Source organism: Henckelia pumila, chromosome 1 (assembly GCF_033568475.1).
Source record: "Henckelia pumila isolate YLH828 chromosome 1, ASM3356847v2, whole genome shotgun sequence".
NCBI lineage: Eukaryota > Viridiplantae > Streptophyta > Magnoliopsida > Lamiales > Gesneriaceae > Henckelia > Henckelia pumila.
Window position 1 is genome coordinate 145,538,828 of NC_133120.1, and position 26,661 is coordinate 145,565,488.

The 26,661-nt window shown below is 38.5% G+C and overlaps 1 protein-coding gene across 4 annotated transcripts; it reads right to left on the minus strand.

Annotated features, from left to right (window-relative positions):
• Positions 1-468: 468 nt before the first annotated feature.
• Positions 469-9,802, minus strand: LOC140891531 (alpha-glucan phosphorylase, H isozyme). 4 transcript variants are annotated; one of them, XM_073300318.1, is made up of 16 exons: positions 9,691-9,802; positions 8,834-9,070; positions 7,643-7,822; positions 7,252-7,428; positions 7,087-7,172; positions 6,773-6,962; positions 6,521-6,613; positions 5,840-6,024; positions 5,619-5,736; positions 5,410-5,538; positions 4,622-4,840; positions 4,341-4,544; positions 3,612-3,770; positions 2,789-3,052; positions 1,505-1,695; positions 469-996 (listed from the first exon to the last, which is right to left on the minus strand). In XM_073300318.1, exons 2-16 carry the CDS (start codon positions 9,050-9,052, stop codon positions 858-860), a joined length of 2,553 nt encoding a protein of 850 aa, XP_073156419.1. In that variant the 5' UTR covers positions 9,053-9,070; positions 9,691-9,802; the 3' UTR covers positions 469-857. The 4 variants fall into 4 exon arrangements, with proteins under 4 accessions (XP_073156419.1, XP_073156346.1, XP_073156197.1 ...); XM_073300245.1 differs by having other exon boundaries at positions 9,597-9,723; XM_073300096.1 differs by lacking the exon at positions 9,691-9,802 and adding an exon at positions 9,540-9,675.
• Between the last annotated feature and the right edge of the window lie 16,859 nt (positions 9,803-26,661).

A 26,661-nucleotide genomic window follows, 5' to 3' on the forward strand; every position in this document is an offset into this window, starting at 1 on the left:
TTAATATTGAGTCAATGTTTTTTAAAATATCTATTTTCACTTCTTTATAACTACGTTTATATATCATTTTATGCCCAATGTGTTAAATGTTTTCACAAGATATTTGATTTTTTGGCTTATGATATATTCATGTTTCTAAGTTATATATAGACTCCTAGGTCAATACTTTTTCTTGAATTAGATAATGAAGTTGATGCATATTGGAATATGTGACATGATTTACATATATATATATATATATAAAACACATGTCACTGTATATTTTATTATTAGTATCATATTTAATTCAATTATATAACTAATTTTAATCATAAAATAAGTGATCTTACGTGCTCCTGCTTTTTACAAGTAATAAACATTAATTTTCGAAGTAGCTCACAAAAATGTTCGAATATTTCGAACAGAGCTCGATTCCACGTTTGATTCGAATCAAATTTGAGCCAAACAAATCGAGTTCAAACTCAAATATATCTAAATCGAGCCTTAAAAATTTTCTTCATATTTGGTTTCGATTTGGTTCGTTTATATGCATAATCACATCCACTACAGGAGCTTACATACAAAATGCAAAATGCAAAATGCAAAATGCTACTTAAAAGATATTTAACAAACACATTAGCATTAAGTTTATGGTTTTCAAATCTCATTACAGAACACATGCCTGAAATAACACAACACTAACTGAAAAGGAGTAAAGTATGCGCGGATGGATAGATCGACGATTGTATAGGAGACGTACCGATCTTTTATTAGTAGAATGCATATCACAATGGCATGGCACAATGGCATGGAAGTGATATTCGTATCCTACAAACATGATAGAAGTACCTGCTTTACCATGGTCAATGAGAAGTACCTCAGGCTACTGATTCCGGGCATGGGCACTCCTTTATGTTCCAAATTTCAGTTGCATACTGGGAAATTGTGCGGTCACTGCTAAATTTTCCACTACCTGCAGTGCTAAGAATGGACATCTTTATCCATCTCTTCCTGTCCCTGAAAGCATATTATTAGAATAAATGTCAATAGCCATTTAGTGTGCTTTTCGGCGTCCTGCATAATGACAATACAAGAATTTGTGGTCCCAAAATGATATACCATGAGGCTTTGTGAGATTAAATTCAACCAAGATAAACCAAGTTAATTGAATCAATTTAAGTTAATATAATTAGCTTGATTTTGTTGGTCTAATATGCATTAAGTAGAACAAATACATAAACTAGTACTTGGAAGTCATGGAGAGGACATATCCCTGTCTTGGGGGCAGAAACTGTTGTTACTTATTAGTTATTACCAACTGTAGTGATTTCCAATGAAGACCAAATTCAGCTTGTATGACAAGAAAGGAATCTATCTTTTGGGTTTTCGACATGTCTAATGTGTCGAAAAGAATCAAAAATCATATCAGGAGATGAAAAAGTAAAATTTTCCAGTTTATATGACAGGTAACGTATACCAGTTACCAGTACCAAGGGTGGGAGAATTGAGGATTCCGTAGACTTACTTGTATGCTTCATCCACTTTTTCTTGAGCATCCATGTAGCTTGGGAAGTCATGACCAACAAGAAAATAATCGCCACGCCCATAGCCAGAATTTCCCTCGAGTGACTCAAGAAGTGGATTATAATCATAGCTTCCAAAAGCCCCAGATCTGATAAATTGTTTGGCCTCTTCAAACCGAGGGTCAGGTTTAAACTGCATAATAATAGAAATTAAAATTCTATTATCTTAGAAGAAGCCTATTTCCAAGTATGACCAGAGGTAGCTCATAAGAGGAATGAACATAGAGAAAATGGATTCAATATTCCAAGTATGATGTAACCACTAAACATGTCTTTTTTTTTTTTTTTTTTTGAAGTATTAAATAAGTCTTGTGGATGGTAACTGGTATCCATTTTCATGTTCACTGCAGAAGTTGTTTATCCTCCTATACTTTGTTTATAACTCCATATCTTCTAAGTTCCATACATTACACATGTTAAAATGGGGATATGTACTCATTTGGAATACATGAAACACGATATTCAAATTTGAAAATGAATTTAATCCACTGGGTCGCGAATGATATGTCTCTTCACCAAACTTTTCAAAGCCATGAATAAGGAAAATACTTTCCTTCTCATTGCTGTGAATAAGGCATACTTTACTTTCATTGGTATTTAGAATCATAAACGAGTCCAGAAAAGTGGAGATTGCCAGCTCCATTTCAACAACTAACAATTATTTAAGCTTTTTACTTTCTAATTATTGATAACAGATTGAATGCAGGTATATTTCTCTCCCTGACTTCCTGGCTATCCACATCCTTTTCCTTCACAAATTCGATGATTAATTAATTTACTAAAAGATGCAATTCAAACCTATACCAACAGTTTATTTTTACTTAGGCCTTAATCATAATACCCTCAAGTTAGGTACACTTTCAGTTTTCCGAAATTGAACTCATGCAACCATACCTAGAAGTCCTTCACCTTTTACTCAAGATGCAGGGTTAAGTATGAAAGCTAAACAGGTATCATCATGCTATAAAATTTAACCATGCTAAGGTAGTGTTTGGGAATTCTTCTACGAAGCACTTTTGAGGTTTTTTTTCACAATTTGAAAATTCAAATTCAAATTTTGTGAAGGAAAAGCTCAAAAGTGCTTCTTAGAAGCATTCCCAAACACTGCCTAAGTGGCTTATACAGAACTCACGACTGAATCACGTGCTAAGGACTATGCTTTGTAATTGCGGTAACAAATGACCTATCTGGGTAAGATTAAGTTTATTGTAAATAGCAGGATTTACCAATCCTTTCTCTCTATCTTTACGCAAGCCAGGAACTTCATCTGCTGTAGCTCCAAAAAGAAAGAAATTTGTTTCCCCAATTTCTTCTCTGATCTCAACATTAGCCCCATCTAGTGTTCCAATAATGAGGCATCCATTAAGTGCAAACTTCATGTTACTCGTGCCACTTGCCTCCATGCCTGCCGTACTGATATGCTGCGACAGTTCACTTCCAGGAATAAGAATCTCTGCCACGGACACATTATAATTGGGGACAAAAACAACCTGAAACATTGGAAAATAACAATGAAGTTGATCTGAGATCTTGATATGTTAAATAATGGCAGAGTTTTTTATTTGGTGGTGAAGTAAAATTTGACAGTTGACTTATGAGTTATGTCAGTAGCAGGGATAAAAGAAAAGATTATATTAACATACGTATGCATTGAATAGTAAACCGATTTTCCTTACTTTTTCCAAGGATAGTCATAATAGCATAGTTGATTATTGTTTTAAAATCTACCTAAATGATAGCTAAACCCAAAACCGCTTTACTGCCTCCTATACATTATTCATTTAACAGGACCGTACTAAGAAAACAGATATTCAAATTTCAAAACCAAGAAAATGTACAATTTTTTATTTTCTTCGGTTTTAAATATTGCAAACAACTGGTTGTGGCAGTTTGAATAACTCACTTTATGGCTAAGGTATAATATGAGCTAAAATTTTGCCAATGACTAATTGGGCACTAGAAAACCTTGCTCTTCGTTGTTAAGTCATTTAGAACTTGAGATTGGAATCATATAGACTCAAAAGAAGGTAGGCTATAGCTTTACTGTACCTTTAAGAAGCTATTGACCTCTGGATCGGTGTTGACAACAGCACCTACATCATTTACAAGCTTAACTATTCTTTTAGCATTTGTATATGTAGCAAACGCTTTTCCTCCGATCATGATGGTGCGAGGTGTCATATGTTTACGATCCTCAGGGTTCATCTCCTGCATTATTATCAGGAAAAAAAATTAAGAATAATTAACACAAATATGGGGAAATCAACCAAATGTTTGGAAGATAGAAATAGCAGAAATTTATGGACAATGTTACTGCAAGCAATTGGATGATACGAAGAGAAAGTATGAGCTTTTGAAGGAGTATAAGAAAAAGAGAATCGATTATGTCAGAATATGAAGTATTAAGTCCCAAGCCCGGTCGACGAAAGCCTTAAATGAACCGAGTTTAAATCATTGACAGTTTATGGGTCATGTACAGGACAAAAAGATGGGATGCCCATGAAGTATTTACATTGTATTCATGTTATCAGTTATCACCAACTACCATTGTTTCTTATCCAAAAGGACAATAACAACACAATGATTAGGTTATCATTGAAGATGAAGCCATACTTTAGATGCGGAACATATTCAATGAGATACAGTTGCAAAGTGCCCAGATTTTGACAAGGAGAACAAAACTCATTCAGATATTCATGACAATAGACAAAGCTTCAAGCATAGAATCAAACTGATTAAACAGCACTAGATAAGCACCACAAATATAGTTTTCCTCACCTTCAATTTCTTGTACCTGTAGACAGCACCCAAAATGTTTAATAGCTGCCTTTTGTATTCATGGATTCGTTTGACTTGTATATCAAAGAGTGAATTTGGGTCAATGCTCACACCAGTAACCAGCAGTACATATCGTGCCAAACGCTCTTTGCTGGCAAACTTTGCTGATTCCCATTCAGCATGGAAATCTGCATTATCAGCAAACTAGGGGGGAGAGTAGTGTCAATAATAACTCCAGGAAACATAGAGATGATGTCAATAACAAAAAAAATCATACATACTTGCCGAAGATTTGTGAGTAAGTCGAGATTGGTTACCCATTGATCTGTTTTTAACCATTTGGATATAATCTGACTAAGATCAGGATTGCAAAACCTGAGCCATCGACGAGGGGTTATACCGTTGGTCTTGTTTTGAAATTTGGCAGGCCATATAGAGACATAATCAGAGAATAACTCAGCCTTCAAGATATCACTGTGAAGCTGAGCAACACCATTGACCTGCAGGAAAATGGCGAAGAAGATTAGCTTTCTAAACTCTTCTCAATCGAAAATCTAAAACTAAGAAATCAGACAATGAAACCAACCACACAGATGATAGAGGTTCACTGTAATAGATATTCTTAACCAGCTCTAAATCAGGCTATAAAAATTGCTGGCAAAATACAACGGATTTTGTCTTGAATGAATATGAGTGTAGAAGATGTGTTATCAATTAAATTTTTGTGCAGAGAACAGTGTCACCCTCTCAGATAATTGCCAAATTTTGAATTAGCTAAAAATGTCACTATAAGTAAACTACAGCAACACATAAAATGTCTGACTTCATCAGTTACTAACATCATAATGCTCTCAGTTACATAAAAACTGAGCCGGAAGTTTTTTAATGAGTTATGAATGGACAGAAAGGTTATCTTCTTGCTCTTTTATTGCATTCAAGGGGCCATTAGAATCTGACAGAACAATTTTTTTTGCATAAATGAAATCCATTATTCAACTTTCTGAAACTGTTTCCCATGTAGCCAACAATGATCCACATTTAACGTGCTTCAATTTGCAAAAGAATTTACCGTGTGCGAGGACACTACACACAGATTGGCCATCCGTACTACTGCCTTTTGTGGGTTATCATCCAAAATGCGCAGGGCAGGAAGGTTTCCCTCAAGATCAGGTTCTGTGGACTTTATCATTGCAACGAACTGCACAGTGCAGGACAATTACTCCGTTGGGTTGTTTTAATGCAAAGTATATGAAAACCATAGTAAGTGGATGAGTTTACCCTCTTGTCGATTTCTGTAATGATTTCCATATGACGTGGAAGGAGCTTCCACATGACAGCTTGTGACCATTTTTCCAGGGCTTCAGGAAGGACCGTGTGGTTTGTATAAGCTATGGTCCTGGTAGAATGAACATCAACATCAAATCTTCAAATTGGCTAATCCATTCAGCAAGAAACAAAATCATTCACATAAATCTGTAGTAATCTAGCAAAGTGTGCACCTTGTAGTGATATCCCAAGATTCATCCCATCCAAGACCTTCATCATCCATTAACAGACGCATCAGCTCCGGTATCGCAAGAGTGGGATGTGTATCATTCAGTTGTACTGCAACCTTAGCCGGGAATTCAGACCACTGAATCTCATTCTTTTCGTTCTCCCTCTCCTTGAATCTGGATATAATATCCTGGAATTTTGGTATAGAATATAACAGGTAAGTTTTGACTGTCACATGCCAAACGCGATTGTCCAGGGAGTAGTAGCAGAATAAATATCCTCTGAGTTCTTAATTGCCAGCCATTCTGTGTGAATAAGATGAGATCTACATCAAAGAGCTCAAATCCTTCTAAATGTCAAAGGTCTGTTTGCAGTCTGCAAATATGCTACATGCCGCCAATGTAAACATCACAAAACAAGTTGAACCTTGTCCGTAACGGCAATAATGTAACTGTATGGTAACTATGAACTTTTTGAGTATTTTCAGCACATGCTATCAAAGGAAGCACCCAGCTAGTTAAATTTGTCTAAACAAGAACTCTCTTTTGTAAAGAGCCCATCCAAATTCGTTTTCTAAGTTTGTTGAAGTGAACTGGGGAAATTTTTATCATTTAAACAACAGATGAATGAATAGCGCACTGAAAGAGGTGGTGGTTCAGATAAAATTGAGAACAAGATAGAGAAACCTGTAGCGACGCACTGCACAGGAAAAACTGTTGCTTGAGCCGCAAAAGCTTTCCATCTTCTGTAGCATCCCCTGGATACAGGACAGCACAGATCTGCAAAACAAGCATCACATACAAGCATGCAAAAAGAAGTATCTGATCACATACACACATATCAAACAGGAATCTCAGTCTTATTAGCACAACTAGTTAATTAAGATATGAATACTTTTTTCTGCAACATCAATTTTAGAAGAAAAAACAAGTATTTACCTGCTGTGCCCGTGAATGAAGCTGAGCAGAAGAATCATACTGTCCATCATTAAACTGAAATAAGTCAAAGTCCTCAGCAGTAGCTTTTGCTTCCCAGAGACGAAGGCTGTTAGTGTTCCTGGTTTTGTATCCAGGAATTGGTACATCATATGCGAGAGCTTTCATCACCTCGCCGCCAACCCATTTTCGGCTAATAAAATTTTCAATATCAGCATCACTCATACAATAATCTTTAACAGGGCTAGCATTTGATCTACATCTATAAAATTAGACTCTAATGTAATTAAATAAGAAGCATTTGAGGTTTCACTTACGATCCTGAGGGAAGAACCTCGACGTGGCCAAAAAATTTTATGGGGTAGACAACGTCATGCCGGACCACTTCCCAGGGACTGAACTTCTGCATTGTTAAAAATAGCAAATTGCTCCAGATGTAAAGAGTTAACCCAGTATTAACAAAAGTTAAGAAGCTATCAAACCTCCAACCAGTCTTCTGCAATTTCCTCTTGGCCTGCTTTGGTGATCCGCTGCTTGAATAGACCATATCTGTACCTCAAACCATATCCCCAAGCAGGTAAGTTCAATGTTGCCATTGAGTCCAGAAAACACGAAGCAAGCCTCCCAAGACCACCATTTCCAAGTGCAGCATCTTTTTCCTAATAAGTTCAATTAAATCACCCTCAAATCTAGCAGGCAAAGGTTGAACCACAGATCATGGAAACAGAAAGCATTTCAACCAAATCAGAAAAGAAAATCCAACGGTAATAAATATGCTGACAATTAATTAGCGATTGATAAATACTATTACCGTAAACCTTGGTACTAAATGGAGAAAATATTCATCAGTAAGGAGTAGTTGTGCCTAATTACCTGCTCCACAATGTCCTCGAGTTCATGACCTAGTTGCTTTAGCGCATCAGCATAAGCATCTTGAATATCCAAGTTTCCAACTGCATTGGACAAAGCTCGTCCTTGGAGATACTCCATGGATAAATAGTACGTCTGCTTTGGGTTGGTTTTGTGATAGTGACGATAAGTATCGTTCCATTGCTGAAATTGCAATCATGGAATGTAATTAGCATAAAGCTTAAGAACTGTGGCTTTATTTAAAAACCCAAGACTTGAGTAAAATGACTTCTCTCATGCTATTTAAGGCATGATTCCTACACTTCAAGACTCGATTACCTAGCCAATATGCAAGTGAGAATAAAAAGAATAATTGTTCAGGACAATCCACAAAAATAATAGAAATCAACATAGCAGTCTTTGAACATATAAATATATTTTATGTGATGACTCTCACTGTCATGTTTCTGCCGAATGGATAGGCTTCAAGTTGACACAAGTATACATACAACTCCACGAAAAATTCAGTTAGAGTTACTGTTTGTTAATGACAACAAAAATGATAATTAGTAACAATATAGGCTATAGCTTATCCATGAACTAGAAAATATCTCACAATCTTGGACATACAGTGAACAGGAAAGGCATGGTAAAACATGACACTGAATTCTTACCTCTAACTGTGTCACTGTCAACCTTATTTTCGACAATGGTGAATGCAAACCAAGATAGAAAACACGATATTGAGAAACATCAAGTAGAGGATAAAAACTCAAGGAGAAAACATGACCAAATCTAGAACGACGGACAATCACAAGGACAGTTGGAAAACTTATGGAAGAATAACCTAACAACATGACCTTTCCAAGAGAACTGAATCAATAATTTCTCAATGAAACCAACAAATGGTCCTAATAAAGCCTGCCCCTCATCATCAGACACACACCCACAAAATAATTAAACTTAAAGATTGAGGTAACTACAAAAATAGTGTCACCGCCTACGCTAATACTTAAAGGTCAAAAAATAAATATTCATTCAGAAAAAAAATAAACTCTTAAACATCCTCAAGAAAACAAATAGTTACATATCTCTTTTTCCCAATGGCCACCAGGAATAAAAAGTGCCACAAATAAAGCAGTTGCATTACGGCCGATATAACTTCTTAGTGTTCATGACTAGCAAATTTCAAAGCATCAATCAATTTGATTATACCTGTATGAGCCGATCACGGACACTCTCTGCTGTTGCATAATATGCTTGCTCCAGATCAAACTTGAAAGGTGAAAAATGAGGGCTATATTGTGCATGGTACTTGATGTTTGATGCAATCTCAGTTGGGTCTTGAGCCAGCGGATGTGCAATAGCCGGAACTTTAGATGGAAGTCCAGCATCCACAGTTGCTACACCATTGGTCTCCACTGTAGGTGCCATGTTAATCTACAGTGTTAACTGCCAGATGATAAATGGATACAGGTTAGCTATTTGTCTGCAAATTGAATTAAGAAATATTTTATGATTCAACGCTGATTCCACACGAAACAGTAGAATGACACTTAAAGTTTGAAAGACTGACTAATCAGCTAGTAAGATAGTCTTTCAGGCTGAACTCTCAAGCTGGCTCAAAAGCCAACAAGTGTACTCTGAAGCGGGTCGATCAACCAAACCAAAAGGAATGGAACGACAAGGGAAAGGCTACCGTTGGATAATATGGCTACTATCATCAAACTAATGTACATGCACGGGATAAAATTCAAGTTTCGTAAGTAATTCAAACCAAAGCCCTGTAATTGTCTAGACACAAATCCCAATTAATTCACTGAAAACGCTCAAAATTCAGCACAAAAACATCAACTTACACAGAAAAAAAAAAGCAAGAAACTTGCGAATTTCGAACAAACGAAACACAAAAAATAGTCACCAGCTTCTCACGGGTAGAGTGAGGGAGCTACAAATGCGATATTTACGGCACACATACATATGAAGAAATCATGTGATGTAGCTGAGAGATATTCATAGGGAAAAGTGCCATAAAAGCGAGACAAAAATGGAGTTTTCTGGGTCATTCTCACCTTTTTATTCACGGTGAGGATTTGTGATTATGGTCCATACGAAGAGAACGTGAAATCAAATTATTAATTAAAATATCTGAGGGATAGGAGAATTTGTGAAGAAGAATTGGACACCATTGTAGAAATAAATAAATAAATAAATAAATATCAACGAGACTCTCATAAGAATTTTTATTTTGTTTTTATTTATTATAGGGATATAAAATAGACGTACACTCATATCTATACTTATTTATTAAGTGAGAGCCTCTTAAAAAAATCAATTTGATCTTTTAGTATGACTTCAATTTAAATTTCTAATTATTAAAAAAATAATGGTGGAAAATAACAAATGTAAATATATAATTCATGCTCTTTTAATTATTTCTCATATACTTACGAATAATATTTAACCAATAAACATTTATTTTTTTCCATTAATTTATTAGATTTATTTTCAAAATTAATTTTAATAAAAAAAATCAAATTTTTCGTCACATACAATGGGTGTGCAAATACGCTCGTAAATTATAATATAACAAAGTATTTATTGATAGGGAGGGATCGAAATTGTGGTTAAAATTCTCTCTCCGAAAAAAAAAGAAGAAACTGTGGTTAAAAAGAAATATCAAAGGCAAATGATTTTCGTTGATACTTAGATTGATCATGTTAGGAACGTTGGCCTAAATTGATACCTCGATTTGGTTACATTGTAATCCGAGTAAACTTGACACGTGCATATATATATGTCGTCGCCTGATTTGATGGGTTCCTAATTGTTTAAAAGAAAAAAAAAAATCAAAGAAAATAGTCAAAGAGTTCTGCTAACATAAATGTAATACTCTAATGTTCAACTCAAATGTCTCAAATTGATTTGTCTACATGGGTTCATATGTTTCTATGAATTTCTAATCAATTTGATTACATGGATAAATTTTAAATTAGGTGAACTTCAAATCTAGTATTTTGTTAATTTATGTAGATGTAATGGTAAATTCATTATTCAAACTGTTACCATCTCAATCCCTTGCATCCAAAATGCAAATTTAGGTCAAGAAAAACTAGCTCATTCATATTCTACCAAGAATTGTGCAATAATATTTTCTTGTAATAAATGTCTACCGATAGATTTGAAATGATTTGAGATATATTAATTTTAAATTTCTTGATTTATTTGGATTAACCATGATTTCAAATTTTCTTCTTCAAATAATTAGTTCAGTTAAGATGTCAACTGAACAATTGCTCTTTTTCTGGACTATAGATGTCAATCAACCCACAAATTTAATGTGCGGAAGGAGGTCGGTTGACAGATAGAACACAAAAAAGAGAGCTCGACTGAAATAAAGATAGCACAAGAGATGTTTCTAGATGTTCGGAGATTAATGACTTCTACATCACACCTTTTTTTTTTTTTGGAATGATTCACTAGAAAATTTGAGTATTATAAGCTATTTGTAAGACCCAAATTTAGTCAAGACTTAACACTGCCTCGACTGAAACTCCTAGCACTTAACTCAAATACAATACACAGTCCTCGACTTGTTTTACAAGTATGAACTTTACACTTTGAAAACTTAGCACAATCTGATCTTAACTTGATTAGATAATAACTTGAATGAGTATGTTATATCAGTTGTTGTAAACTTTTCATCTTGAAAGTGCGACTGAAAGCTTGAGTGCAAAAATATCTTAGAATGCGTAGAAAGTTGGAGAGCCTTCTTCAACTGATCTTCAAGTCTATTAATAGGCAATGATCTCAACGGTCAAAAATCCATTCAAATAACCCGTTCCTCACAAGAAATATACGTTGTCTTGTTTGATAGTCTTCGGAGACCATTTCTAATAAATAGTACAACTCTGCGCACTACCACTATTGCGGCGTCTACAATGTACTTTTGTCCTTTTTCCAAAAATGGATAAAATAAAATTCTGAAGAATTTTGAAAATGTTGAGGATGTTTAAGGACTGAGACCGACGTTCTTGAATATCTCTGAAATGTGTCAGTCACTCTTAACTCCAGTTGCGGTCAGATCAGTTGAGCAACCTTGACTAGTCGATAATGTCTTCTAGTTAAGATTCAGTCAAGGTGCCTAGTTCAGTCGTAGTCTTCAGTCGTCAAATACTCGGCTGTAAACAGTCTTCGATTTCTTGATAAATTCAGTTGTCTAGTCCAGTCGAATAATTTCAGTTGCGGTTAAGACTAGGTCACTGAATTCCATTAACTTGTCCAGTTGAGTAACTCAATACAGTTGTCTAATATCGTCTAATTGAGTTACTTTAACTTAGTCACTTAAATTTGCCTTAGAGTATTTTGTTTTAACACCAAAACTTAATAATTGGTTTTCCAGTAGATTTCAAATATATCCAAGACGAAAATCCTTTGAAAATTTTATCCACATCAAATTCATCAAGTAATTAATGCACAACTTTAAAATCTAGAAGACCTCCAAATAGTTACGTTTTCTTTGATGATTGATGGGAAAAATCATGAAATTTTTTATACACTGATCCTGAATTATTGCTCTCAATTAAATTATGTTTTTCTAAGTAAATATTATTCCAAAAATATATCGGTGAGATGACCAAATATTAAATTTTGTTATTTGACATTTAAAAAATAAATAAATAACTTCGATTGGGATGTATTTCGATTCATTGGGATGCGCTTTTTGGATAAAATTGGTATACTATAATATGATTACCTTATAAAGCTCGAAGTCATAAGAAATGAAAATGATGGCAATAATAGATCCCTTTCATAGTTTCATGAGCCATTGATAATTATAAATTCTTTTTTATTACTTAATTGAAATTTATTATATAGTAAAATAACTAAAATAGTAAAGTGAACTGCGTTGTTGCAATTGATATTTTTTTTAACTGGTAAACTCGTATCATTATTATTAGTAAGGAGAAGTCAATGATACAATACTAACCAACCAATATGGAAATTCTCTTATTACCTAACAGAAAGTCAATAATACAATCGTTGTTACCATCGTTATTGATTAACTACATGATATAAATAATGATATGTAGTAATAATAATGTAGTAGTCTGATTCTTAACTAAGTTAATCAACTGCCTAAACATGTTAAAATTGAACAAAACATGATTAAGTAATACTCATTTGTGTTTAAAGAGTTGAAAATCAGAACGATCGAAAATGGTTCTGAGGGCTTCAAGTTATTGGACGTTTCAAAGCTCCAAAGATCATTTTGGAAGCAGTGATGTACTTCAGAGGCAGAGGGTGAGTTTGGAAGCTCCGAACTCACAATCGGAAGGTCCGATTGCCTTTGGATAAGAAATATGGGCTTTCTGATTGGTAAATTGACTCGAGATAGGTCAAAATTTCCGAACTCCATCGGCATTGGTGTGTTGTCTAATCAGAGAAACGCGCTCAGTGGCTAGAGATCGGAAGCTCCGAACGTAGGATCGGTGGTTCCGATCATTGCTTCTAAATAGGGGCCGAGAGATTCATTTGTAACTCACACCAAAAACTTTCCTCTCTTTTTTTTGGTTGATTTGGAGGGTTTTCGAGCATCGTCTTGAGGGCCAGTCGATAGAGAGGTGCTACGGGGATTGAGCAGAATTGTGTCTAGGGTTTGGGGTCATCGCCATCAAAGAGCTAACGACGAACGTAGGTATAAATCAAGACTCTGATTAGCTTATATGAGTAGCTATTAGTCTAGTTAAGGCTTTTAGGAAGGGATAATTGATATGGTGATTATCTTCTTATAGGCTTGGAGTGGAGAGCTAGTGTTGCTAGGTTGCTTGTATTGAGGTACAGACGTACTGTCCGATATATCCTGGTTGAATATGCATGTTCTATGTTTGCATGTTTATATGACATGGCTTATGTGCATATATTATGCCAAGATTATTATGATGCATGCATTATCATGTTGAGTCTGTACCTTGATATAACTCGTAGTAGGGTCGCTCAACCCCGAGTTCTTGAGCGGATGGTTGGACCCATTGTTTATGGGATCAAATCACTTATATCCACATTTTCATTCTGGTGTGTGAGCTGTCTCGTGATGTGATGGCCCAGCGTGCTACATACCATGGAGCCTTTATTTGAGCAAGAGTTTTACCATGATAGATTTCTGGTACACGTTCACTTGCATTAAAATTGATAGCATGTGTATACTCATACTTTTGTACTGAGCGTTGTTAGCTCACATCCTTGTTTTGGTTCTGGACACCCCATTCCATGGGGTAGGGCTTAGGTTGGAGGGTCCGAGTGGGAGCGGTCATTCAGTTGCTGTGGTTCCGTTCAGGTTTCCGTTAACAGATTTTTAGTATTATCTTTCGATCGGGTTGTATAACCATATTTTATTTAATTTCAGTACCGGTTGTATTTCTCCGGTTTCTTTGTTGATCGTTTGAGTTTTTGCTGGTTATTAATTAAGTTAATTTTACTTTAAGATATTTATTTCATGCTTAAGTTTGATTAGTAGGTGATTCCAGAGCGGGTCTCTACATTTATGGTATCAGAGCATGCATTGAGATTTAGGATTTAGGAAAACATTCAGGGGGTTAATTTATGTTGCTTTTGTAGATGTCAGGTCGTGGAGACGAGGGCCACAGAATCGTTGGTGGACGATGGGTGATGATGATGAGCGAGAGCACCATCGAGGACATCGTCACCACCGTGATGGGCGCTGAGGTTTTGATATGCATAAATACATTCAGATGGGGCCGAAACCGCCAGAGGGAGGCGAATCTCTAGAATATGCAGAGAACTAGCTTGAGTGGATGGAGAGTTGCTTCCAGGTTCCACTGTACTGACTAGCAACGGGTGGAGGCGATTAACTTATTACTAGAGGGGTGTGCTCGTAAGTGGCGGAAGTCCACTTCTGACCTCATGATGTTTGAGCAAGGCGTAGCTACTTGGGCTGAATTCCGTATAGTATTTTGGAAGCTGTATTTTTCTTTGGCACTCTGTCAGGCTAAGACGAACGAGCTACTGAATCTGAAGCAAGGCAAGATGACGGTAAATGAGTATCAACAAAAGTTCTTTGAATTATTTCTGTTTTTCCCATATATTGTTGTGAGCTCGGAGGCCAAGTACGACCACTTTCTTCAGGGCCCAACTTCAAAATTCATGACCGAGTAGCTATTTGTGATGATCCGACGTCGTACGATGGATTGGTTAATCGATGTCGATAGGCGGAAAATAGTCTCCAGTGTAATGGATCTTTCTCTTCCTCCCGACCAGGTAGTTCTCTGGTGCCTAAATCCCAGACTTTCAAGAATCTTGGTGCATCATCATCATCATCATCATCATCATCATCATCATCATCATCATCTTCTTCTTCTTCTTCTTCTATAAGATTTGGAGGTGGTGTTTTTCATTTTGGGAAGAAGAAAGGTTAGTGTGAGTATTGCGAAGGACAACATCCGTCCGACAAATGTCGTGGGGAGGCAGGAGCTTGTTTCCTTTGTGGCAAGGTGGGCCACATGAAAAGATATTGTCCGCAATCTATTGGGGGATCAGCGTTTGGTCCTAGTTCCCAGACATTAGTTCCGCAGATGCCATCAGGATAGTCTGTTGGGAGAACCAATCAGAGGCCTTGTGTCCCAGGGCAGGTTTTTTGCACTGAGCCAAGATCAGGTTCAGAAGGAGAACGAGGATGTCATCGCAGGTACATTTATTTTATGTAGTATGATTGCATTCGTTCTCATTGATACTGACGCATCACATTCTTTCATTTTCGCAAGATTTTTTAAGCGTCATAGATTTTCGTATGTATCGGCAGAAGTAGTACTTTCTGTACTACCCCGACAGACCATTCAGCTTTGGCCAAGAGTGTAGTCTTGGGTTGCTCTTTAAGGTTTGAGAGCTTTGAGCTATCGAAGAATCTTATGATCTTAGCGATGGAGAATTTCGATTGTATCTTGGTTATCGACATTTTGACTTCTTATCGAGCTACTGTGGACTCTTATCAGAAGATTGTTCAGTTTCATCCAATTGAGGGCGATAGTTTGTTTTTCTATGGTGAGGGAGCGCGACCTCCTATGCATTTGGTATTAGCTATGAGAGCTTGTTGGGCTTTGGAGGCGGGAGGGGAAGGCTACCTTATCTATGCGATTGACACGTCCACAAGGAGTAGGGCTATTGAGGAGTTTCCAATTGTGTGCGAGTACCCAGATGTTTTACCCGATTAGATCCCAGGGTTTCCTTTGGTCCAAGAGGTTGAGTTCGGGATTGAGCTTGCGCCAAGTACGGAACCGATTTCTCGTGCGCCTTATCGTCTAGCGCCGTCAAAGGTGAAAGAGTTGCAGTAGCAGTTGCAGGATTTGTTGGATAAAGGATACATTCGCCCTAGTGTTTCACCTTGGGGAGCGACAATACTGTTCTTCAATCTGAAAGATGGTTCTATGCGACTCTATATTGACTACAGGAAGTTGAACCAAGTGACGATCAAGAAAAAGTATCCTTTACCATGCATTGATGATCTGTTCGACCAGTTTCAAGGTACTTCAATGTATTCCAATATTGAATTGAGGTCACGATATTATCAGTTGCGAGTTTGAGATAAGAACCTTTCGAAGACTGTGTTTCATACGAGGTATGATCACTATGACTTTTTAGTGATGTCTTTCGGGTTGACGAGCGCACTTGTAGTGTTCATGGATCTGATGAACAGGGTCTTCCGAAGTTATTTGTGCAAGTTCGTCATGGTGTTCATCGACGACATTTTGATCTACTCACGCACTATTGATGAACATGCGCATCACTTAAGAATTGCACTGCAGATTCTCCGAGAGAAGCAGTTGTATGCCAAGTTCAGTACGTACGAATTCTGGATTGACCGTGTAGTGACCCAACCCGGATACACTAATAATCATATGTTAAAGCTTAATTAAGCATGCAATTAATAATTAATCAGAGATAAACTGCAAAAACTTAAATAAATGCTAAACCGGCAGAATACAACCGGGTAAATAAAACCAATATACAACCCAATTGAAATGATTGAATATCCTAACTACTACTCCTGTAGCTCTGTTTGGTCCCCACCTAATCCAAAGTCCTGGTGGAACACCTGCAACTGCCCCATCGAATGGGGTGTCCAGAAAACATAGAAAACACTGGACGTGAGCATTAAAGCTCAATATAAGAGTACGAATATACACATGCTATGAATGCAAATACAAATGCAAGTGTAGGGGAAACTTATCCAGAAACTACTTAGACAAAGGCGCCATGGTATGTAGAACACTGGGCCGTCGCATCAGGAGGTGACTCCCATACCATAAATCCTGTGGGCTTATCACCAGATCCAAAAACATGGAATCCACCCAAAAATATTGGGGCTGAGCGATCCCTATATTGGTAATAACAATAGAATAACAGGCTCAACATGAGATGCATGCAGAATAATATCCGTGTCATAATAATGCAAACATAATCAATGCCACATAATACATGCAAACATAGAATATGTATATTCTACCAGGCTATCTCTGATAATACATCCGTACCTCAGTAAAATACTCTTAGATGCCTCGCATCTAAAGTCCAAAACTACAATGAAAAATACTCATGCATCATCTATTATCCTCTAAAAGCCTTAACTAAGCTATTAAATACTCCCTAATATATTTAGAGAACTCAGGCCATACCTGCATCCGTCGTCATCCCGCTGATGGTGACTGCCCGCAACTTGGGCATCACTCCGCTACTATTTCGGAGACTGTTCGCCAACTCTTGGATCCACCTAGGTGGCTAGAACACCTAAAAATACCCTACTAAAGGAGAGAGGAAGAAGTTTGATTGTTGCAAAAATGAGGCTCTCGGACCCTCTATTTATAGCTGGAGTTCGGATGGTCCAAACACCCTCTTTAGATTGTCCGAACTCTGCATGTAAAACATCTCTCCTGCCAGCACTTTGGATGGTCCGATCCTACTCTTCGGATCGTCCGATCCCACAAAAATACGTCATCCATGAAGTCATCACGGTGATTGATTTGGACACTTGTACACCTTGAGTTTGGATCGTCCGATCTCCTGATCGGATAGTCCGAGCTCTTCCATCCAATCTTGATTGCTCCATCCGAACTTCCCAAGTTTGGATCCTCCTATCCTTGTGTTTGGATCTTCCGATTACCCGATAGATTGGAACCCTCTGAGCCATTTTCAAGTGTTCCGAATCCATTTTTCAACTTCTTAGACTCATTTAGGAAATTCCTTAATCATGTTTTACCTATCTTAAACATGGTTACCTGATTAATTACCATTTAATCACTAATTTTGGATTCAGGTTACTACATTCTCCCCCCTTTAAAAGATTTCGTCCTCGAAATCTAGGGAAACCTCGAGAATGTAACATAGACCAACTTATCACATGTACTGATAGTTATGATTCGACACATCTGGTCAAATAGCTTTTGGCAATCCAGACCTCGCTAAAACCTGTATGGTCTGTCTATTACTGAACTACATCAAAACTCAAAAGAATCGGCTTAGAACTCTGCCCCGGTTCTAACCTCGCAAGTCTTGTCAATAATCCAAGATAATGATGAATTCTACCTTCTGACAACTGTCTTATAATCTGCAATCCCACTAGAATTGCATAGTAATACTGACCACAATCATGAATTCCTTGTCAATTGGAAACGGTACAGTACAACCGATGGACCATTATCTCAAAACCTCATGTTCGACAAAAATTAAAAGAAATTCCCTTTGCTAATCGCATGATCAATCTTCCTCTAACATGAACTAACACGTCTAATGACTGATACTTAATCTTGATACCTTTTTAAGCCATGATTTAGAAACGTCGCTGGTTGCGCAGTCAACTAAATCCTGATTTGTCCTACCAACTTCGCATGATAATCTAAACTCTTTAGCATATCACATAGGAGTTTACCCCGAACTCACTATTCAATCAACTTATGCGATTTCAATCGTTTTTTGTGCCGTAATAGCTGCTAATTGGCTATTAATGTGATTCCTCTTATATCTAACCCGAATATCACAAGGTTTCTGTAGTCTTCTGACTACCCACCGGAAATCAACTCTAACTGAAACAACAATGTTGACTGCGAATCTTAGCGAGGACACTTCTTGCTAAGACCGTAACTTGTCATCAACTATTTCCAGATACACACAATCTCCTCCACTATCATCCGTCTTCATCAACGAGAAGACATGATACATGTGCATTGTATCAATAACTTTCCTGACACTGACATTTCATAGCGACAACATCTCTTGACACCACTCTCTCCTATCTAAAAACCTCACATTACATTTTTAATTGTATGATTACAAACCTGCGGAAATAATTGAACTGATTATGATCAGTCCTGATCCCTATACCTGAATCTCACTACTTGAGATATCATCCAAACGATTCTATTGGCCATCCTGCCACGGAAAATGTAGTAACACAGATTCTATTTTAAGATAATAATATGTTAAGAATGATTAAAGGTTAGTATTTAACAAATTCAAAGGCTGAATCGGGCTTTACAAGCAAGAATTGGAATTTCAAAGTTTGGCCAGAATCGGAAGGTCCGAACCCAGTTCGGACAATCCGAACCCTGTGAATCGGAAGCTCCAATGATGAGCATATTTATTTTGGAGTTAAGGCAAGATCGGACGATCCGAACTCTGTTCGGGCGATCCAAACTCATTTAGCCAACAATGCACGATGACTAAGCCATGAGTTTTGACAAGTGTCAGACATAGAGAATTTTGGATGGTCCGATCCCGACTTCGGACGCTCCGAACCCGACGTGTCACAAATGCAAGCATTGATCTGGATCGGACGCTCCGAACCCGAGTTTGGAGGCTCCGAACGTGGCCGAACCTTGGCCTATAAATAGGGGTCATTCAATTCAGAATTTCATATCGAATTCCCGAGTTTCCTTCTTCAGTTATATATAGTGTGAGGTATTGTAGCGACCGGACCCGGATCCACTACCTAATCAGAGTTAAGAGAATAATTAAGCATGCATTAAATAAAATTGCTGCGGAAGACTTAAATACAAGCAGACCGACAGAATACAACCGGCTAACAAACTCGATTTATACAACCCAATCGAATTACTTAGATAAAAACCTACAGCTAAATACTGTTGTCTTCAAGGTCGCTGGCTCCTCTAGGCTCCTGATGCTCAAATCTGCACCTATACCTGTCCCATCGAAATAGGGTATCCAGATATACAGAAAATACTGGACGTGAGCTCTAAGTTCAATACGAAAGCACGGATAAACATACAAATATGATGCATGCAAATGACAGGGTATCCATATCTGGGATAACTGTATACTAACTGCTCAGACTGGCGCCTGGGATATAAGCTCGTCACATCGGGGTAGCTAACCACTGTGTGCGACCACTCATTCCTGAATCACGAACGCGGACCACGGAGTCCTTCAGGTATTAGTACCTAAGGGTACTCGATATCAAACGTCCTCACAGGGCTGAGCAACCCTAACTGGCTCATCTCGAAAGATATACAGATGTACAGGCACAAGATGATATGCACATGCCGCATAACAATAATAACATGCAAACACATAAATGCAACATATAAGCATGCATATCCGCTGTCAATCTCAGTCAGTACTTACGTACCTTTCTGAGGCAGTCCTAATAGTCTCACTCTAGGTTCCAAGCCTATCATCAAGTCTACAATGCAAATACCCATGCATCATTCAATAAGCTCTAAAAGCCTTAACTAAGCTATTGCATACTCCTAAATAATTTAAGGAGACCATAGCTATACCTGCGTCCGTCGTCAGCCCACTGATGGCGACTATCCCGCAACTAGGGCACTCCCCTGCTGCGAATCCACAGCCTCAAACACGGCTCTACAACACGAGCACTGCTCCGCTACTATGTCAGACACTGTCTGACTATACTAAAACAAATATCCTACTCCAACTCTAAAATAAGAGTACCCAAAGCCCTAAAATAGGACCACGAGGGCGAATGAGAGAATTCGGAATTGGCAAGAAATGAATGCCTCGGACCTTATATTTATAGGCATCGATCGGAACCTCCGATCCTCGATCGGAACTTCCGATCCTGCCATCGAAGCTTCCGAACATCCTCATCTGCCACATGTCAAAATCTCACTGGTTGACTTCGAATAGGGTTTATCGGAGCTTCCGATCCTGTTCGGAGCTTCCGATCAACCACACGTCATGGATGACGTAATTCGATCGGAGCTTCCGATCACCTTCGGAGCATCCGATCCTAACTTCGGAGCTTCCGATCTCTCTGACCCTCCGGACCATTTCTGATCATTTTGGGTCTATTTTCGGGCTCCGTTAATCCATTTAGAAGTCTCCTTAATCATGTTTTACTAAATCTAACATGATCACACAATAATTACTCATTATCGTTAATCCTGGATATGGGCCACTACATTCCCACCACCTTAAAAGGATTTCATCCTCGAAATCTAAGGTAAACCTCGGGACTATAGTATAAACCATTCGTCCAATTCATTAGTAGTTCCAGTTCAAAACATCTGGTCAAATAACCTTCGACAACACCAAACCTCGCTAAACCTGCAGGGTCTGTTCATTCACTGAACCACATCAGAACATAAACTCGATTTATAATTCGCACTGATTTTAAACTCGCACGCTATTAACGATCACTCCGGAAATCACTGCCTTCTTATCAGCAATCCTGTGAGAATCGAGTAACACTACTTACCAATCTCAGTTATCCATCGATAACCGCAACAACACGGCACCTTCGGTCCAAATTGCCGACTGTATCAGCCACACTGCCTACAAATCTTAGCGATGACACTCCTGCTAAGATCGTAACTAGCCATCAGTTATTTTCTAGACATGCACGAACTCCATCGCTGCCCACGATAAAACCAGATACAACACATATTATTTCACTGGTCTAACGGTAACATCGCATCCCTTGACGTTATCGCAAAGTTCTAAACAAATTGATCTAGATTTGAATTTCGATCAAATCCTAGATATCCTTCTTCCAAAAACTCATGTGAGTTACTCTTTATCACTAAGGATAAAATATTTCCCAAAACAGTACCTTATGCGAATAGAAATGGCAACTACCGTCCACCAGTTCGCAAAGCAATCGCATCAGTGCCACCACTCTAACCATCTGAAATCCTCAGACTGATTGCGATAAACCTTGATCCGAATCCCGCTATCGTAGATAGCATCTACTCGATCGCATTAGTCATCCTTCCATGGATAACAACAAAATCCTGACAATTCCTGGCATCTAGTACGTACTTTCAGTACTCACCCTGCCATTGGCCAACGAATGTTCCCAAAGAACAACAACTAGCAAACAGAGATTTCTAACCCCAATTGTGACAAAATCCTTATTCACAATTTCTTATCTAAATGCATCCTTCGAGGTCGTCGCCTCGAAATTCACTACCATCCTGCTGAAACCCTCAGATGGACCAACACCACCCTCAACATTAGTAGCCTATATCGAATGCTTACTTCTATCTCGGAACTAGAGATAGTATCGACGAAACGATTCCGGTTATCATGTTCCAGATAACCAAACCCTTGGCTCACTAGCGGGGATAACCAAACTGATTCATCTTGATACCGCACAGAATCTATCAATACTAGTGGCAATTACGTTATCTAACCCTTTCAATGACACAGCATATCAAAACGCACTGGGATATCAGTGACAACAATCCTGCCAGACTCAGAAACACAAGTCTCAGCTGTTGTCTCGTCCCATGAAACAACTAATGCTAACCTGCTAATGTTCATTGAAATCCATGAGCACTTGTCGAATCGCCTCTCAAGAACAAATCTTGAGAAATCTGCTGGAAGTCCTCAAGCTACACATTCTGACTAACAGTCCCCAAAATTTGTCCACTGACAATCCTGGGACAATCACTGAATCCTATTTCCGCAAACTGGATAAATCATTGCTAAAACCAAGCAATGTTCAGATCAAAATCCGTCAATGGTAATCTCAGTAATGCTATTAACTAGAAAATGATCACAAGAGCCAACCTATGACTATTCTCATGATCTGCAGAATCCAAAAAGCCCCGATTCTCGCATCCCTGGAGATTCCTTAGCAACTAAAGAATTCCCTAAATGCACTTGAATCGCTATATCAAAGCATACCATACTTATAGTACTATTCCCAATACTTCTTGATTCACTACATCCCAATCAGTACCAATTGGAATAATCTGACCGATCAAGTTGATCTACTGTAGCTCTCGCTCTGCCTGACGATATCAACCCTAATCAGACAATCACAGATCAATGAAACTCTCATGGCCGATCAATATCGATGATCTCACTGCCACACATCCGCAGATCCCAAATACTTGGAATCAAAAGAATCACAGCTGATTCAATCACTCATCTTAGACAGAGACAGACAACAGTTACAAGTAATCACTAGTGCTAAACCTGCACCAGTCTAGACATACTATCCACTGTCTATATTCATTCAAGATGATCATAAGGACTTGTTCAACCCAAGCCGCAATACAAGTCCAAAAGATTCCAGCTATTGCTGAACATGTTCCTGATAACTATATCTCTTGCTAAGACTGCAACAAATCGAAACTGAGGTTACTTGCCGCGGTGTCCCACCTGAAATCACCACCAAGTGTACACTGGCATAAATCATGCTATCCTCATGCCTCAAATAGTCATGTACAATCCTTAGCATCGGATATAATCTATCACTGAAGGAAACCATCATTGCTGAAAAATACTCATCCCCGAGTCCAATGTTACAGGAAGTTCACAAACCATCTCCTGGATAGCCCCTATCACAAGAGCATCCAAACACCGACTAGATCCACTAGTCTATCAGTATCCAATAGGCTAAAACTATCTGCTCAGAGTACGCACTTGTCAAGGAAATCTCTCCAAGACTGGTCCTTATGACAAAACTACAAACCAATATCTCTGACGACAGTCAGTCGATATCTAAACCGTTGATACCTAACCAGGCATCTAATCCAATGTCATACCCCGTCGTGACTGTTACCAAAACTCTAGACTAGGTAGCCTTCCCACCGCCAATCCTGAAGCACGAAGGCTTCCAGGTATTCTCCGAATTACAAAAGACTCCCAGAGTAACACTGGCATAGGGTCGCGCTCCATCATGTCTAGTCATGATCATAGTCCACAACTCTCGATATGTACTCAACTTGTTCCTGATGAAATCCCATCATCACGAATTCCCAACCTATGAAGGTCAATCAGGCTACTGTTCTACGGAAACAACCTAGAACGAAACTCAAAATTTCAAACAAGATCAAAATTCCCATGCCCCCAGATGAATCACCTCATCACTGGCACTAACCCAGTCAAACGACTAATTAGGTCAATCCTAGGAAAACACCTAGACTAACCCCATGTCAATCCGTTACCGCTGGCTTACTCAAAATCCATGAGCTATCCTAGTTGATTAGTCAACTAATTCCAAGCCAAACTTTATAAAATTACTTGCAATCAATCACGAATTGCTGAATAAGTAACACATCAAGTTTGTACAATTTCTTTATTACAATCCCATGTAATATTATTACAGTATTCCGAAAATACAACAACATGTACATCCAATAACTTGATATGATACAACCAAATTCTGATGATATATTACAACTGAAATACTGTTTACAAATACATCAATACAGTATTTAAAATCATCGAACTTGTCTTCTCTCCTTGAGCATGAAGCTTCCAATCGACACACGCATCGATACAAGCATACTTCCGTCCAAGTCTCTATACATGTCCTCCTGCGAAGAACTCCGGAGAAATGGCACGTGTTAGCTAACCAGCTATGCTCTGCGTCAGTGCATGTCAGTCGAATTCTTCTGCTCACGATCTACCATCAGCGTTCTTCTTGTAACCAAATCATGCTTTTGAACATGAAGTTTCTTGTATGCCTACCAAAAGCATCGATACAAGCATACCGGCAAAACCATGTTCTGCACGAGTTTACAGACCTTACGTTCGAAACCTGTCATGCCTTAGGTACTCAAGGTATCTCCTGTGAAGGTCTATCTGACAATCTCTCCAGCTACGAGTGGAGAATCTCTTTGGACTGAAACCACATGGGTTTTTATACACCATTCGTTCCAAAAATCCCTCAGAGATATCTGACGCTATATACCCAATCTTCTCTTCCAGTCTTCCTTGGCTGGAATCCATATGTTCTTCGATCAACATCCCAATGCAACGAATGATGAACCGTCCACAGCAGTCAGTCTATCTATCTATCGATATGCTACTACTGGTGTTCTCATCACTGTTGCATTCCTTATTGTAAAAACTTATGCCGCAAACCTCGGCAATGAAGAACCAAATATTCTTTCGCTAGGCCTCAATAAATCCTACAAGGATAATCAAGAAGTCTTATTATCAATTTCCTAAGTCCCTTGCATGCAGCTCTGATACCAATAAATGTAGCAACCCGACCCGGATCCACTACCTAATCAGAGTTAAGAGCATAATTAAGCATGCATTAAATAAAATCGTTGCGGAAGACTTAAATACATGCAGACCGGCAAAATACAACCGGCTAACAAACTCTATTTATACAACCCAATCGAATTACTTAGATAAAAACCTACAGCTAAATACTGCTGTCTTCAAGGTCGCTGACTCCTCTAGGCTCCTGGTGCTCAATCCTGCACCTACACCTGTCCCGTCGAAATAGGGTATCCAGATATACAGAAAATACTGGACGTGAGCTCTAAGCTCAATACGAAAGCAAGGATAAACATACAAATATGATGCATGCAAATGACAGGGTATCCATATCTGGGATAACTGTATACGAACTGCTCAGACTAGCGCCTGGGATATAAGCTCGTCACATCGGGGTAGCTAACCACTGTGTGCGACCACTCATTCCCGAATCACGGACGCGGACCACGGAGTCCTTTAGGTATCGGTACCTAAGGGTACTCGATATCAAATGTCCTAACAGGGCTGAGCAACCCTAACTGGCTCATCTCGAAAGATATACAGATGTACAGGCACAAGATGATATGCACATGCCGCATAACAATAATAACATGAAAACACATAAATGCAACATATAAGCATGCATATCCGCTGGCAATCTCAGTAAGTACTTACGTACCTTTCTAAGGCAGTCCTAGTAGTCCCACTCTTTCTAAGGCAGTCCTAGTAGTCCCACTCTAGCTTTCAAGCCTATCATCAAGTCTACAATGCAAATACTCATGCATCATTCAATAAGCTCTAAAAGCCTTAACTAAGCTATTGCATACTCCTAAATAATTTAAGGAGACCATAGCTATACCTGCGTCCGTCGTCAGCCCACTGATGGTGACTATCCCGCAACTAGGGCACTCCCCTGCTGCGAATCCACTGCCTCAAACACGGCTCTACAACACGAGCACTGCTCCGCTACTATGTCAGACACTGTCTGACTATACTAAAACAAATATCCTACTCCAACTCTAAAATAAAAGTACCCAAAGCCCTAAAATAGGACCACGAGGGCGAAGGAGAGAATTCGGAATTGGCAAGAAATGAATGCCTCGGACCTTATATTTATAGGCATCGATCGGAACTTCCGATCCTTGATCGAAACATCCGATCCTTCCATCGGAGCTTCCGAACATCCTCATCTGCCACGTGTCAAAATCTCACTGGTTGACTTCGGATAGGGGTGATCAGAGCTTCCGATCCTGTTCAGAGCTTCTGATCAACAACACGTCATGGATGACGTAATTCGATCGGAGCTTCCGATCGTTCATCGGAGCTTCCGATCACCTTCGGAGCATCCGATCCTAACTTCGGAGCTTCCGATCTCTCTGACCCTCCGGACCATTTCTGATCATTTTGGGTCTAATTCCGGGCTCCGTTAATCCATTTAGAAGTCTCCTTAATCACGTTTTACTAAATCTAACATGATCACACGATAATAACTCATTATCGTTAATTCTGGATATGGGCCACTACAGGTATACACTTGAGGGCCCTATCGG